The sequence below is a fragment of the Megalobrama amblycephala genome, linkage group LG3 (genome assembly GCF_018812025.1).
Source record: "Megalobrama amblycephala isolate DHTTF-2021 linkage group LG3, ASM1881202v1, whole genome shotgun sequence".
NCBI classification, from domain to species: domain Eukaryota; kingdom Metazoa; phylum Chordata; class Actinopteri; order Cypriniformes; family Xenocyprididae; genus Megalobrama; species Megalobrama amblycephala.
Genome location: NC_063046.1, coordinates 14,834,584 through 14,852,195, shown reverse-complemented (window position 1 = coordinate 14,852,195; position 17,612 = coordinate 14,834,584). Strand labels below are relative to the sequence as shown.

At 40.7% G+C, this 17,612-nt stretch overlaps 1 protein-coding gene across 16 annotated transcripts in view; it reads right to left on the bottom strand.

Moving 5' to 3' along the window:
• The window catches only part of sox6 (SRY-box transcription factor 6), a 165,490-nt gene that overhangs the window by 98,519 nt on the left and 49,359 nt on the right, over positions 1–17,612 (bottom strand). For 13 of the 16 annotated variants that reach the window (XM_048184154.1, XM_048184157.1, XM_048184163.1 and 10 more), the window contains 2 exons: positions 13,438–13,684; positions 9,008–9,218 (listed from right to left, as the gene is read on the bottom strand). In XM_048184154.1, coding sequence (XP_048040111.1) covers positions 9,008–9,218; positions 13,438–13,684 — 458 coding nt within the window. The remainder of the gene's footprint in view (positions 1–9,007; positions 9,219–13,437; positions 13,685–17,612) is intronic. The other 3 variants (XM_048184159.1, XM_048184164.1, XM_048184151.1) reach the window with 1 other exon arrangement.

The window sequence follows — 17,612 nt, the reverse complement described above, 5'->3', positions numbered from 1 at the left end:
AATACAGCATACAACTCCAGACCCAGGTCACTGTAGAGAAGGCATCCTCAGGCAGGGCACTCTGGAAATTAAAGGAGTGAGAAAAGCATGCCACGCTACCCAAATCACAAATTTAAGTAGATGGAATTTTATGAAAAAAAAAAAAAAAAAATCTTTTTCCCACCCCGCAAAACCATTAATTAGAATTAAAACTCATAACTTCAAGCTATCATTGGAACTTCATGACATGTAATGGATGACAGGGTCCTAAAACGTATTAACCACTCGACCTACGCAGACTTAAAATTATATGGGGGCCACTCCCAATGAGAGATGGTGTTCAGCGAATAATTACGATGATCCGAGCCGCAACGTTCGCTGAGCAATAAAACATGTTTCTATCTGTTTTTTCTGACATCCCATCTCATCCCCTTGCACCTTATTGAACAAAGAGAGAGCAAGAGAGAGGAAGACACAAGGAGACAGACGAGTCGTAAATGGTTTTGTCGTGTACGGCACCTGGGTTGATGTGTATCGTTCATCTTTTAAAGGGACAGTTCACCCAAATGTAAAAAAAAATTTAAAAAAAATTGCGACATATGGTGCAAATGCGTTTGCGGCGACCCGAGTTCGATTCCCGTCTCGAGGTCCTTTGCCGATCCTGCCCCCCTCTCTCTGCACAATGCTTTCCTGTCTGCTCTCTACTATCTTCTCCAAATAAAAGCACAAAAAGCCCATAAATATAACTTTTAAAAAAAAATTAAATTGTTTCATCCTTGTATGATTTTCTTCTACTAAATACAAAAGAAGATATTTTAAAAAATGATGTCAATGTGGTCCAAAACAACACTAGATCCTACTGACGTTCATTATACAGACAAAAAAAAAAAAAAAAACATTTAAAAGAAAGTCACACAGGTTTGGAAAGACATGAGGGTGAAAAAAATTTCCATTTTTGGGTGAATTATCCCTTTAATTTTTTGGAGAAGGAAAACGACATATTTGTGTATGTACAGGAGGGCTTGTAGCTGTTGTGTCTGTGAAAATTCAGAAAGGGTGGCGGTATTAGCAACCAGATGGAGCTGACGTAGCTGGGTTTTATAAAACAAGTCTTGCTATGTGGCCTGAAATCATTAGCTGGGCACACCGGCCCGTCTGTGGCCATGGTGTGAGTTACAGTGACACTATTTTGATCCTAGTCAGATGACACCAGCTCTTTTGTCCAGTTATGTGCAGTCAATGCCTGGGAACTGAGCACGAGGCGGGTGGTGGTGATCTCACACTCATATAGCGCAAATGCAACACACGCTTTACAGGTTAAGCCCAGCTCATCTCGACCTGACCGCTTTTAATCTACATAAAGGGTCCTGCTTTTTCCACCGGCAGTGCTCAGCTGCGCAGTGACAGATTTAAGGCTAATTAATGGGGTGGTCCTCTTTTCTCAGGCCTCAGCATTTTGCTTTTCTCACTGTGCTAATCCAAATACCAAGAGGGGAACATAAAGATGCTTGCTCATTAAAAACACTCATTCCAGTACTGCTTTACACATATACCACTATTCCAACAACGCTGTTAAACAAGAGCAGTACTCAACGCCGTCCCCATCAACACTGTTGCTTGGGACAACACTCATAACTTTCATCTCATCATATTACAGTGACCCCAAAAGTGTTTGTACACATTAGCCACATTTAAACATTTGTGAATGTCATTATATTAAATAAAAGTAAACAAAAAAAAAGGTTTATGCAAAGAAATAAGCATACTTTAAAGGATTAGTTCACTGTGTGTTCCCTATGTCATCCAAGATGTTTATGTTTTTCTTTCTTAAGTCTAAAAAAATTAAGATTTTTGAGGAAAACATGCCAGGATTTTTCTCTATATAGTGGACCTCACTGGGGTTCAGCGGGCTGAAGGTCCAAATTGCTGTTTCAATGCAGCTTCAAAGGACTCTACACGAAAAAATAATATTTTTTTAACCACAAATGCTCGTCTTGCACTGCTCTGCGACACGCCACTCATTATATAATCACATTGGAAAGGTCACGTGTAACGTAGGCGGAAGTACCGATCCAGTCTCTACAAATCGAATGTGCAAAGACTAGTCAAACAAACGGCCTTTACAAAAAAGGGTAAAACAACAATGTTGGGCGAATTTGAAGTTGGAGGAGAAAATGAGATGGAGTTTTTCGTTCTACCGCGATACTTCTGCTTATGCCACGTGTGGCCTTTCCAACGTAATTACATAATATGTGAGCTAGTGCAAAACGAGTATTTGTGATTAAAAAATATATGCTTTTTTTTTTTTTTTAAATGATTGATTGTTTCGCTAGACAAGACTGTTGTCGATAAAGTGAATGTCATGGACATCACTTGTGGTAACTCAGCTAGGACATGTTTGAACTTGAGGAGAACTGACCTCATACATCCACTAAAATCACCTTCAGTGTATTTGGTTAATTGAAAAAAAACCTTAATTGACAAAATTGACAAAAAAAAAAATAAATGGTGACAATAAATATAACATCACTTCTTTACAGACGCCACTTGGATTGATATTTATTATCTATACTGCAGTGACATTCAGAGATTTTAAGTGTGACTTGCATGTCCAAAGGTATATAGATATTCTTTGGGACCACAGTATATTTAGGATTATATAGTAAATAAAATTATGCCTAAATAAATATATCACAACATGCAAATAAAAGTAAAAGTATTTTGAACGTTGTCTCTAAATAATAAAAAAAATATATTGAAAATTTAGAGATGACAAAAAATAAATTTTGTTAATTTGCATAATGTGTTGTATTTATAACAATGTAAATATTGCTTTTTTTAAACATGCATTAGTGCACACTTATACACTTATATATAGGACCATGGTAGGTTCATGTGATGTATACATTAAGGTATACGAAACGCAGTGTAAGAAAGTCTCATTCACAGCTGAGGAGACGTACCTATGGTGAGAGAGGGGGACAAATGGAGCTCTGTTCAGGAGCCCTGGCTGTGATTTGTCTCCCTGAAACACCCGTTTCCTCCTATCAGGAGAGCCTCAGCTCAGTGACAGAGACCGGCACAATGGAGGCGTTGTGCTTGATCCCACACAAGAGGGACAGAGTCAACAGCTGAGCTCGAGAGAGAAGATGGCTCCTGGAATGCTCTGCAGCAGTTGCTACTGTTGACTAATGGGAATCTGAGAAGAGGGAAGGTGATATTGATGCAGAGAATGGCACAGTGAGGCAGAAGCAGCTGCTTGTTTTGTCATCTGAAAGAGGAGCACTCTATTTGGAGCAGGGACAGAGTTTTGGAGGTCCACACTAGACAGTCAGGAGGGGAACAATTTGTCTCTCCTGTCACATGCTCCTCGGGGAAGTGTGTTTGTATTATGGATGTTTGATATGAAGCATACAGTCTGCGAAGGGTTTTGATATGGATTGAACAGAGCTGCCAGAGTCTGTTTGTATCAGTCTTTTTATTTATTTATTTTTGGTGCTGAAGGCTTGTCAGTAGCGTATCTCTGTCTCTAAGGGGAATGACAGGAGGAGTAGGCGCTATCATTTTTGTCAAAGTCCACAGAGTGGCAGAATGCCTGCAACGTAAAAAAAATCTATTTACTGTCTGCCTCGCAGGGTGACAAGAGAGTTGACTGGCAAGGAGCAGAGAGCATGAAGACAAGCTTTTGATCATGTGTCCTAACAAGCCATTCCAGCTCATGTCTGCTCAACCCCAGCAGATTTACATTACCTATTCAAACAAAAGTGATGGGCCAGATCTTGCTCTTTACTGAGCTACCAACTCGCCCGCACACTAGCTTACCTGCCAACTCTCGAGATTCACACATAACCCTAAGTGTACGAGCACACTTGGATTAATCAAACCCATAGGCTTTCATTCTGACGAGCAGTCCGGTCGAAGGTGGACAGAAGCATGCAAGAGGCGAGAAAACTTCCAACGACTGATGTTTGGCCCAGTGTACTCTGCCCAAGGGATCGATGGACTGACATAACAGAGCCATGGAACGTCGCGTTTGAAGCACGCTTCCAGATCTCAGGTTCGGACCGAACACTAGCCAAGAAATTAAAAAGATCGACCTCATTGTGTATGCATCAAGTCTAGGGCCGGTGCCACACATCATTACAACAAAGATTGTTATTAATTAGGTGGAATAGAAATCAGAAGTGGATGACAGGGCAGTCGGAAAGCAACGCTAGCCCCTCTGCTATTTCAACAAGAACCCTTTCAAGAGGGTCATAAAAATGCAACCGAAATGGCATGCGGTAAAACAGCTTTCTGCACTCAATTCTCCCGCTGCCCAAACCCATCAATCTCTCGATCTCGATGGGGAAAAGACACATGCTGCCTAGAGATATTGTGCTGGATGTTGAAGAAAAGGAAAAAAAGTACAGATTTCAGTTAGAAATGTATAAATATAGGGGAGTGTGGTAGGTTCCTTCACAAACACACTTCAACAGAAAAATGAGTGCCTCAAAAGAGGACAGATAGCCCCCATAGAGCAGATCAGGAAGGTAACACACACACAGCTGTTATTCAAATGCACACCGGTGCTCACCTGCTGCTGAAATGGCTCTAGAAATATCCCCCTGCTCCAGAGATCAGGCTTTACGTGGGATGGAGGCAATGAAGAATCTGCCCCCCCTGCTAAACTCATTAACTCAATACACAAAGTTCCAGGTGTATAGAGCTGTTCCCTAACCTCGATTCTCCTCTACCCCCACCCCCAGAGGGCTCAGGGTTACCAGCTCAGAGAAAGCCCTCAACCATGCCACATTAGCAACTGTTCATGTTGTCACCTAGATCACTCCTGTGGGTGTAAATCACTCGTCTTCAGAAAGCGCCTCTTCTACACCTGTTTGCTCTGACATATTTCTAAACATGGCTAACAACCTTGCCCTTTCACTTTTACAGGGTGTATAGGGTTGAGCAACTGTGCAGAGACACTGACACAAGAAATACTTTTTTGACGGTTTTGGTTTTTAACCAATCTATGAGGATTATGAGCATTATATAACAAATCCTGGCAAACAGCTGATTTTTTTTTTTTTTTTTTTTTTTTTAAGAAATGTTAAGTAAAACATAATTTAAAATTGATCGTTTTTGTAACAGATTGCAAACTGCATTACAGTGTGTGTGGTCTTCAGCAGAAGTGGTGCACACTGACACTGATGTCATGGAGGAATGACAGGCTCCATGGATGGTCTATTTTTCAGCCACTAATCTGAACTCCTGCCACTGAACTGCCTGCAAAATGTAATGCTGGCATTCAGATGAACAGGGCTCTAAGCGTGGATTAGCAGCAAACAAGCTATTACCAGCAGCCATGGCCAATCCTGCCAATACAAGACTGCTGACCAATTTGGCAGAGCCAGTGGTTCACTGGTGCCCAAACTAGAGCAGTAAGCAGCATGCCTTCTTGACTAGGTGTGGATGCTTCTCCCTAGATCTTTCTGTCTGCTACAAAGTGATGTAGGAATGTTAAAATAAAAAGAAAACTCTGCCAATATTAAAATTCTGTCCGCTACAGATAGGCCAAGAATAAAATAAAATAAAATTAAATAAAATTAAAAAAATAATAATAAAATAAAATAAAAAGTAGTATGTCAGTAAGGGAGAATGGGCAGTGTCTAAGCTTGCTGCTCAATGTACAAATCAGATATTTGGAGCGTTAAACTGCAAACAAATCAATTCAAGGTTGAATAAGGGTGAAAGCAGTTCATTGAAATAGAGGTTAAAGAATCACTCCACTAAAAAAAAGGAGTGTTCATAAAACTGTCGAAAGAATACCACATAACTGCAACAATGAAAGCAACCAACAGTGAAGGATTCATATATCAACCATCATTACTTAAGTACATTTCATAAAAAGGGCCTTATTTGCTTGTGAATCCCAGACAAGGTCACCTTGAATCACCTGATCATGTCCTGTTTATTCTTCTTTCTCTTAATTTAGATTTTTTCCTATTTAGGCATTTCAAACAATCAAAAAGCACCATCTAGAGAGCTCTCTATAAATAATGTTTTACAATACCAGTTACAGAAATTCCTAAGACCTGGATGAGGAGGTTCATGTGGCACTTTTACAGCGAAGGTGACTATTCAGCTTAATGCAGTCCTCTAGGCAGGATATTTTCATTCATTAGAGCGGTCACAAGCACTTAAGGCACTTTAAGGATTGTTAGCGAGAGGAGAGATGGAGATGACAGTCCGGTTTCACAGACTTGCGGTATGGTTCTAATAGGTCTGATTGAATTTGAGAGCGGTTGACTTTTAGGGCCCCAGTGCACATTCAATTAAGTGTGTGTAAAGACAGGTAAGAAGTACAGTGTGTGTCTATATAAAATGCAACCTTTCAAGTATGTCTGAATTTCTCTCTCCTTGACTGAAATCACAAGACACTCTTTTACCAACAAAGCGTTACGCTTCACTGCAGTGTGTGCTGCCTACACAATGCCATTCTCAAACACTAAAAACCTTAAGACCAGGCACAAGCAAGAGCCAAGGTTTGTTGGAATAACGGAGGGAGATTTTTAGCTTCTTAATTGCAGTGATTTATCAGTGTTCAAACAAAAGAATGGAAAAGTTTTATTTTCTGCTACTGCAAGTTTGTAAATTTTGACCTGCAAATTTATGATTTCTTGGTTTGCAATGTTACAGCAAAGTTAAAGAGATTACTTCTTTACTTTATTATTGTATTACTTGTCACTTCTACAATACAGTATGCGAAAGGCCCTACATCGAATGGGTAATATGTCCAAATGTGCAGTCAGTAGGAGAACAATACTTGGATAAAATACTATATCAGTTGTCCATCAAACACAGTACATAATTTAGGACACAGTTCTAGTGTGACTACACCTTAAGACAGTTAGCAGTGTAGGCTAATGAAAGGTTACAGTTGTTCCCTTAATAACAGGCTGAGATGAGCAATATTTTTAGCTTGTCCATTCTTTGCCTCACATAACATAACGACATGCTTTGTTATTAAGACAACACATGTCTCTCTCAATTGCTTTTGGAGTCATGCAAGGGGTTAATCCTGACATTTGAGGTTCTGCAGGCATGAAGATTCCCCTTACAGCTGCACCAAACTGAGACGTCCTCAAGGACGCAGAACCGCTCCATTTCAGCATCTCAGCACTAATGTGTCGAACTCTGCATGCCTCTTGTGTCTCTCAAGCTCAGGAACTAATTTCCGTGCAAAGGGGGAGATTGTGGCGTAAGGTGTGGAGGCATGAGGTCGACTCTGTCTCCATTATTAAGGGCAGATTAACACAGCTGTACACTAGAAGTGAAGCACTCTCTCCTGCCTGCACTAAACATACGGGCCTTCAGGATTACGAGCTGCACTTGACCATTTAAATTACAGCAGCAACCGGCCATACCAGCTGGGGCTCATTAGCATAGCACCCTAGCACACAGAGGGCTGAGAGCGCATCTTAAAAAAATACCCTACTAGAAACAACAGGAGGAACCTATGAGGACACGTGCCCTTCACACTACCTCTAGATACCATTAAGTTGGAGATGCAGATTTTTTTTTTTTTTTTTTAGTTGAACATTATACAGCAAGTCACTTTAAGTGCTATTTCCAAAACTGCATTTTGTTTAATACAGCATCTTAATTGATAGACAGGCAAATTATAGGTGGAAATGTTTTTAGAGAAAAAAAAAATCTTAAATCAGTTTACATAAATTTAGATTGCTGTTAAATTATTTCATTGCACCGCCCCACAAAATGAAGCCCCTTTATGATAATGGATGGCTTGTCGTGATTTTCTATATCAATTATGAATATGAAAATATTCATGACTGACAGCCTCTCACTCAGATTTATTTAATTTGTCCTATTTTCTTATTCAAAATATTTCTCTAACCCTTGGCGATAATGAAACAGACCATAAACAAATACGATTAAATTAATATGAAGACCTTCACAGAACGGGAGAAAAAAAAATATGTGAGGGAAAAAAAAAAAACTTTTAACTGAATTATGGCCTAATTTATTCCTCTGATCAAGTGTTCGGGCTAAGAGTTCCCAAGATGCTTAAATGAGACTAGTATCTCCCCAAGGAGCAATACTGTCTGAGTGTGTGTGTGTGTGTGTGTGTGTGTGTGTGTGTGTGTGTGTGTGTGGGTGTGTAATATTTGATTGTATAGGTTCCTGCTTTACACTAATTATGAGGAGAGAAACCGTTTCAGCAACTCTTTCCAGTATTTGCTTTTTGGTCGGATTCCCAGAGGACTCGCTCCACTGCGGCATGATCTGCATCAAACTATTCATTAAAATTTAAAAAAATAAATAAATAAATAAAACAAAATAAAAAGAAATTTGATCAATTAGTTAGATTCTCCTTTTAGTCATGGGACTGCTTTTACTGAGCAACTTATTGCAGAATCTGCAACTTATACCTATGCATAAATCCTTCATATAACAAAATTCTTACACTATACATACGCATTTTATATCTTTCAAATTTAATTGCCAAATCCTTGGATACTTCTGGGCCCTAAACACATGGAAGAAAAAAAGTCTTCTTGGAGCTATTTGAGTTGGTCTGTAGATGAATTTTGCGGCATGAATGCTGTCGTCTGTACTGAAGAATAAAAAGGTAATGTTCCTGGCGTCAGGTCGTGGCGTGTGTTTTATGGTCTGAGAGTTTGGTTTGGCATCGCCCTGAGACCACACTTAAGCTGAGGGGTAGTGCCACCCACTCTTTGTCACACTGGACTCGGTTCAGAACAAACTGGAAAACATAGCCACGTCAGTCCTCCCAGATTAAACGATGGTGTGTGTGTGTGTGTGTGTACAGTGGGAGAAAAGAGATGGATTATATTGAATGAGCAAGAATAAGGCATTATAGAGAAAGAGGACAGGCGAACGAGGAAAACAGAGTGACCGAGGAGATCGATGCATGCCAAAAACCGCTTCTCGCTAAGAGAGAAAAAAAATGCTCTCATGTAAATTCCTAAATCCAAACACACAAACAAGCCGAAACCTTCCGTACCGTCTTGCTCTGTCTTTGTCATCTCCTCTAGTTTCTTCTGTTTCAGTGTGTCCACCACATCGGCCAGGCTTCCTTTGCGGCGCTCTGGTGTTCCGAAGGCTGAGCTGCTCAGCAGGTCGCCGCGCTCCCTGGCCCCCTCCTCTGGCTTGTGTGGAGAGGTAGAGTTATTCCGGAAGGAGTATAAGGAACATACTTTATTGCTGTCCGATTCCTGTAGGAAAAAACAAAAGAGTTTGAGAGAAGGTTTTTTTTTTTACTTTTTACTATTCCAAAATAGATATTAAATGTCAAAGTATGAAAACGATAACACTATAATCACATTTAAAATATAATAATATTTAGTTTAAAAATAAGAAAATGCTGAGACATACCATTTATATTAGAGAAAGTGAGTTTAGGTCATTTTAAATGATTACAGAGTACGCTCCTTGGCAAAAAAAAAAAAGGGGGGGGGATATTTAGTGGTCTTAACCATTTTAATCACAAAATCACTGGTCAGGAAATTAGAAAGAATTGCACAAATACTGTAGATAAAGTAACTTAGCACAGAAAAGCCTTCCTCAACTTGCAGACAGCTTAGGAAAAAGAAGAGCCAGTGTTGTTCTACTTAATGTTACTGGCTTCAAACGGTTTACAAATAGTTGAAAAATGTCTCCCAGTTTGTTTGAGTTTAACGTGAGACCAAATATTCACTATCGGGCTCAAATGTGGACTCTGACCAGGCCAAAACATGAGCCTGATGTTCTTGTTCTCATGCCACTTCTTGGTTGTCTTTGCAATTTGGGCAGGAGGATTGTCTTGTTGGAAAATAACATCTAATCTCTTTAGATATCAACTTTTCATTCTGCAATATTCTCCTGTACTCTAAAGCATTACATGGCTTTTCAGAGTGAAGTAGTTCACCAATACCGTCAGCTAAAAAGTCTCCCCACAATGACACCTCTTCCTCCATGCTTCAGGATGGCAGAGATGCATTTATCATTATATTTCTCAACAGATTTTCAAAGACACCGTGCAACTCGTGTTTCATTGTGATTCATCACTCCACACACAGCTTCCCATATTCTGCCAAAAACTTAATTCTGTCTTTGATGTTTTTCTGAGACAGCAATGGCTTTTTAATTAGTGCATTTGCTTAAATTTTTGCTAATTTCCTGACCAATAATTTGTGGTTAAGATAATTAAAAGCTTAGTGTTTAGCCATTCTGGGCTTCTTTTTTTTTTTTTTTTTGCCCAGAATTGTAGATGAAGGGGTGTTTAACTACTCTTTTCTCTTCACAATAGTCATTGCTGTAATTCCTTTGCAAAGGTTATGAGTGCGTGTTTGAGCCGAGATCGAGTGCAGTGTAATTTGTTGGTTTGAGCGGGTGGCTCTGTTCCGCGCGGAACCCTCCAGGCCATCGTAAATCTGGGCCCTGTCTCAAGCTGCTGTTGTTTTGCGGTCCCACCTGTGTGTGGTTTAGTGGTTAACTGAGCTTCTGTCTGCAGCTGATAGTTCAGTGTTCCCCGAGTGAGTACACAGAGAGGGAAAACAGAGCGAAAGGGAGAAGCGATCTGTTTGTCTGAGCCTACACAGATCCCAGTAACTCTACACACTACTGAGTGATTGTAAAATAAAGTGCAAAAGCACATTAGTGAGTGGAGAGGGAGTCCTGACAGAGAAGAATTTGGGCATAGGATTGTTCCATCATTGAGAGAAAAACTGGCAGGTGTATGTCTGGAGAGCAGGGCACAGATGGGCATTAGGGCAGTATGATTATGTGGCAGCGGTACACGAATGAGATCACTCAAATCAGGTGGCACAGACTGAGGGTTCTGCTAACACACGAAGGAAGTCAAATTTACAGACAACAAGATTAAACAGACTTGATATTAAAGTCTGCAATCAAAAGTCAGCGATACCAATATGAACTCAAACATATCTCATCAAATTCTTCAGTTTATTTACTCTAAATCTCTACTGTGTCCTATTTTTTTTTCTCAATTTTTATAAATATGCTACCGTTCAGAGTTTCAGATTTTTAAGAAATGAATATTTTTATTCAGCTAGGATGCATTAAATTGTTCAAAAGTGACAGTAAATACATTTATAATATATAAAAAAGCTAAAATGCATAACATAAAACATAAACTAAATATAAAATATACAAAAAATATTAAGCAGCACAACTGTTTTCAACATTGATAATAATAAGAAATGTTTCTTGAGCAGCAAATCAGCATATTAGAATGATTTCTGAAGGATCATGTGACACTCAAGATAATAAGGCTGAAAATTCAGCTTCGCCATCGAAGGAATAAATTACATATTTTAAACATTACAACAAAATCTATTAAAAGAGAAAACAGTTATTTGGACTTGTAATAATTTAATAATATTGTAATTTTTACTGTATTTTTGGGCCCCTAGGGTAATATGAAGACAAATTAATACGTACATGAAACATAACTGGCAAATGCATTAAGTCTCCTGGCCTATGAATGAGCAATACCTGAGCAATAAAATTTTATTCCGTTCACATAAATATGGTAATGCTTGCACACAGGCGACACTGAGATTAACAATAACACCAACAGCAGAGACAACTGTCTGTCTTTTTTTCACTGCCTACATGCAAAACTCATTTTCAGTGCTGGCATTCTTCTTTTTATGTTTGTACATCTTTACCCATTTGTTTTTATTCCATGGCATTCTCTGCACTTATATTGCCATATGTGATCTTAATGCATGACTCACTATACACTAAAAAGAATTTCAAATGTATACAGTAAGAGTTTTACTGTTGAGTTTTACAGATGATTTTAGCCAAAGCACAGTGGAATGTTTATCAGGTGAGAGTTAAAACAAATTACAACCCCACTGAAGAAAAAATCTCACTCAACAACAGGACGTCCTGCTCATGTGAATACAAGTGAGCGCGAGTGCACCGCTCACTGCAAATCAAACACAAGCAGCTGCACTTGAACATCAAATGAGCACAATTAACTTTTCATATGCTTTCCCTCATTATATCAAGAGGAAACCAAGAGATCATCCCATGCATATCCAACCACAGCAGTGCGGTAACAATTCTTTGAAATGCTCTTCTAATTACACCAATCACAAAAGCTCTCTGTAATCCAATTAGGAACCAGTATCACCTGAGCAGTGTTGAAGTCTTCTGCATTAATGATATTATATTATATTATATTATATTATATTATATTATATTATATATATATTATATATATTATTATATTATATTATATTATATTATATTATATTATATATATATATATATTAATTATCAAATTTGCAAAAGTTTTTTGATTAGACATTTGATTAGAAATGTTCAAGTTCATATTTAAATCTTTGACTTATAGCATAGATTGAGACATTGTGGATGTCTCTTCTGAACTTCTACAGGAGATGGATGCAATTTTTTTCATGAGAAAAATCTGAAAAGCTGTTCAGATAAGAAAAATATCCATTTTGACTCTATTTAATCTCATTGCTTTCTAGGAGAAATATTTGAGATTTTCTTTCCTATGGGTGCAAAAGTGCATCCCGCTGTCCGTAACACACATTTGATGTCACGCCACCAATGGAATGCAAACTTTAGCTAAAGAAAAAGCAAAAATCCTCTCATGACAGCTACATTTTTAGGCTAACTGAAGAGGGGTTTGGCGTCTGGATGCTGCCGGGCCAGGGGAGTCCAGACCTCGGGGGCTGGTCGGAGTCATCCTAGCTCTGGGCAAGCAGCAGCAGCGGAGGGAAGGTTTATAGAGAATTCCCTTTTACAAGCATCGAACAATAAGTGGCTGTCAGTCTCACGTCTGGGCTCTATGCCTCTCGGTCTAGAGAGACCACCACGGAGGAAGGGGGGCTCCCTCAACTCCCTCAAATTCCCACTCCTCATCCGCTTTCTCATTGTTTCTCTATTTATAGATTCATAAAATCGCTCTGACATGAAATGCAATTCAATACGAGGTTCTCCTGCACTTTTACAGTGTGAGGGATCTCCAGGCACTTGTGGGGGACTTAGACTTCAAAGCCGAGTCTTTGGCAAATCGCAAAGTCTTAAGTCTTTATTCAAAAGTGTTCCAGAGAGACCTGCTCTCTTCTAGCTGTGTCCTTGGGTTGAGGATTCCTCTCTGCAGGAGTACAGAGGGTATGTATGTTTGTTTTGAGAGAATAGATGTGCGATACATCTGGAGGTTTACTCCATGACATGGATGTTGTGTTAATGTCGTAAGATTGTGTCGTAAACGGAAAATATCCAGAGAGTTCTAGACGAATAATCTCGACCAGACGGTTGTCACTCTTTGAATCCTGCCAACTATCTTTAATAATGCAATCTTTTATCTACACCTCATTAGGAAACCAAAAACACACGTGGCCTGTGTTAGCACACGTAAATGAGCTATGAAACGCTGGCAGTGGCACTCACCATGCGCTGCTGGGCCGACATCAGGCTGTCCCAGTCGGATTCGGGCGGCACGCTGCTGCTGATTGGCTGGAGCTCCTCCGGGGGAGGTTTGTTGTGGAGCAGATTGTGCAGGGGCAGCTGAGGGGTGACTAGTGACTCAGAGTTCTCTTCCTTCTCCCAAGACATGCGCTCCTGATTCAATCCATCCTCACCTCCGTCAGGAGCCGAGGCGAATGGAGAGGTGGCTTGCTTGGAAGACATGATTCTGCTGAGAGACGGGCAGAGGAAACGTACGTCAGAAAACATATTCAAACTTCCAACAACATCATCCAGAATAAAGAGTCTTGCAAATGTCAGACCGGAAATGCTGGAGCTCGACTTTCATTCTCTACGAGTGCTCGCACATCACATATATATGAAGTTGGCAGTCGTTCTGAGCCTCTGAGCCACATCTAACCCCACGACTGGACCGGTATCAGAGCTGGGGAGATCCTATCAATGGCTCTGAGCTTGGTGCGGGGAAAACGGCATGCACTGGGGTCTCTCTTAATCCTTTGTTTAATGTAAATGGACGTGCTGAGCTATGGCTGGAGAGCTGCCTGAGGCAGGCCCGATCCCCCCGCCCCACGGCTGATTACCGCGCTAAGAGGGTTACCATACCATATAACACGCTCTCATTAAAGCGCTAACCCTGCCACCAACCACAAAAAGAGCGGTGACGCTGAGACGCTGACACTTAATGGGAATTTGGTCATTACATTCATATTGAGTCTATAAATGTGCCATTTTCCTTCATTTTTTTGTTGTAATTGTGCTTTTCTGCTTTTTCAGTTGTACTTGGGAATTAATTCAACCAGGCTGCTGTGGCAGATGGGACATAACTTTTAAGATTTATAGTGAATTTCCCATTTCACAAAATAGGGTTGGTAAATTCATTTGTTTCAAACAAAAGTCATCATGTCATAGAGCATAAAACTCAACAAAGTTTCTTTAATCCCACAAACTTGACTTTTCAGAGCTAGATAAAATAAAAGTTTTTATAACAATTAATGAAATCACTCTACTACTGCTGAGGAAATGAATACTTAACCTGCTAATTGAATTAAACGCTTGACTTCAATACTTAATCAAAAGACTGCAACTGATCTCGTGATTTGAGAATTAGCCAGCACAACTTTTCTACTGGCCTTTAAATAGTCTACTCAGAGATAGTAATTTACACTAGACAGCCAGCACCCATCATGAACAATGACATACACACGACGGACTGCTGACAGGGATGAGCATTATTGCTTTGAGTCTGAGATGTTCAGAGTCTACGGCAACGGAAGCCAAGCGCTGCCGTTAGCCGCGTTAGCCCGGACAAAGGGCATGGGCGTTCTAGGTCAAGGGCTGCAGGTGAGCTAATGTCCTCCCACTGCCCACTGAGACTGCAGGGAGATGAGAGAGAGGCAGGCTGGGTAATGAAGGCAGCCCAAGGTGCCTCCAGAACTCCATCTCCAGCCTTGCCAAGTTTTCCAGCATGTGGCTCATCGTGGGACGAAAACAAATTTGACACCGGGAGAGATTATTTTAACACCAAACTGTGAGTTAATCTGTTCATGTGCGTGCGGTGGCCGTGCACTCCGGCGCATGAGGGATGTGTGGGTTGCAACGGGCTGTCAGGCCCAATTGCTCTCAGGCCCTTTAAAGTATGACTACTTCATTTGAAGATGTGCCATCAATTTGCACACATGGCTGAGCACTTAAGCCTCACACTCTCAATATGAATTGTTTAATACAGTTCGGTAAGTGAGCTATTAAAAAAAAAAAAAAAAAAAAAAAAAAAAAAAAACCTTCAAGCTACTATTGTCTCACGCTAGCTGCCGTAATATTAATTGTGTTATGCTTACTAAAGAAATCTCTATATAAAAATAATACAAACACATCCGCAAAGTCTTAGATGAGCTCTGCGGAAGCCAACAGAAGTGGACAATGGAAGTCAATGAAAGTTAATCAAGCGGGATACCGCAGCTGTGCAAACAAGCTAAGTCTGTTAGTTAGCGCAGAGGAAGGCACCAGAGACCCAGACCGCTCCGCACCCCTATTTTCTTTAGCGAGACCAAGGCCTCAATTTTAATCAGCCAATAAATTGTTTCCTGTAATTATATCAAACAGAAAGTGATCTCTAAAATTGTAGAGCGTTAATTGAAAATCAAATTTAAGAGCAAAGTTCAGAGCGCCGAACGGTGTGCGAAAGGGGCGCGCGACGGCTAGAGGAGGAGAAAGCGAGAGCCAGATAGAGAGTGAGAGAGAGATTTTTTATTCATGGACCGAAAGAGCCGGAGCTTCCAGCACAACAACCCCCACCTTCATCTTCAATGGACTGCGAGCGAAACAAAGCACTTCTTTTGTATTACACAGTAAATCAAGTGGTATTATTTTACCTCTAAAATATTCAGTCTCTCAGGCCTTACCCTCCAGTCTCTAGCCATCAGTCAAACTGCTGAGGCATGATAGTGAGAGAGAGAGGGGCTGACTCCATCCTCCTGTAACATGTGTCTACAGCAATTTTACTCGAAAACGCAACAGATCTGAGCCAAGGCCCCGTAACAGTATTTGTCAGTTTGAGTTAATAATTCATTAGGAGAGCTGGGAGGGCGGCTCAGCCAGTGAGTGCTGGGGTTCATGAGTTTTGCCCCCCGATCCCTCCCAACCATAACATCCCCCGCCCCACTCACATCCACCAGGCTAATCTGCACCCACGGCTGAGAATGGAACAATGTGGCCGCCATTTAGCTGGAATAAAGGCCTGATTCCTAGAAGGGTTTTTCTTTTAAGCGCACTTCAGAATCATTTAATTTCTCCCTACGACCCATAAAACAAAAATCAGTATGTGGCGTATGACGGAGGAGGGGAAATAGCCCAGACGCCATCGTATTTCATCAAACGAAATGGCGTTTTACGTTGCGAGAAACACCCATGCAACAGTCCTGCGAGCCACCGCAGCGCTTCCTTTTATTCTTATTAATAATTCAATCTGTTTCTCCAGTAAATAAGTCCGATCCGTTGGTCTTTGTGCATATTAAGCAGAGAATATATCAGCTAAGCCAGAGTGGCCTCATATGAATTCCTGTCAGCCCTCTCCCACTCAGGCCTGATTACACAATAACAATGGACAGCTAACAAACCAAACCAATCAATAAGTGTAGAGCGGCACAGCTTGTCTTTTTCGCTGTCCGAGGGAGAGAGAAAGGCCCCATATATAGCTGACAATATTGCGATACGTTTATGAGGATTAGGAGTTAAGTTCTCGGCATGAGTTCTCATGTAGCCTGGAATGCTTCGACTCATGAATTGTTGCCGCTGCTAATGTTTCATCACGCACTGACCTCTGTTTAATTGGTTAGTGGCATTAGAAGACACCCCGCGCTGGTGTTCCTCAGGGGGTCTCATGACCGGGGGCCATGTGTTTTGGGATATCCGCTTTCGCCCCTCTCAATCGTTAGAAGCCCCCTGCTCCTCTGTCTCTGCCGTGTCTTTCTGTTGCCCTTTTATAGACAATGGCGATAAGTAACTCCTGAGCTATGGTGTCACTGCTGCCCCCTTCCCCTTGGACACCCCACACCCCCCCCAAAACCACAGGCCTTTGCAGACCCCCTAAATCACCAGCCACTCCTGAAAGGAAATATTAGAAGGCCGCTTTTCGCTCCGGCACCACCACCCAGACCTATATGAAGAGAAATAATCAAATAAAAGGGGGTAAAACAAGAGGGCCATTGTTGAAGCAACTAACGATGGGTGAGCAGAAAAATGGCAAAAGCTGCTTTATGACAGGGCTTCAAGTTTCCACGGGTAACGGCACACACACACAAACACTCGCACGACCGAGCACACACGTGCACGTTCATGCTTGAGCATATGCGCACACGCTTACAGGCTAATATGAAACGTAAAGGTAGGACAGAAAAAGTTATAGCAATGTAAAACGGTGCTATTAAAAAACTTGAGAGTTTTTTCTCATGAGAGTTTAAAAGGCTAATCATAAATCTGAAACAGAGCACTCCAATGCAATTGAAATAAGCAATTATTTCAAGTGTAACAGGAAGTGTTTGCAACAAAAAGGAAATCCGTAGAAAAAAATAAATAAAAATAAATGAGCGACTGTGTATTGTGTAGTATTCCTGCAGTGAGGTTTATAATAGTATGCTTTTATG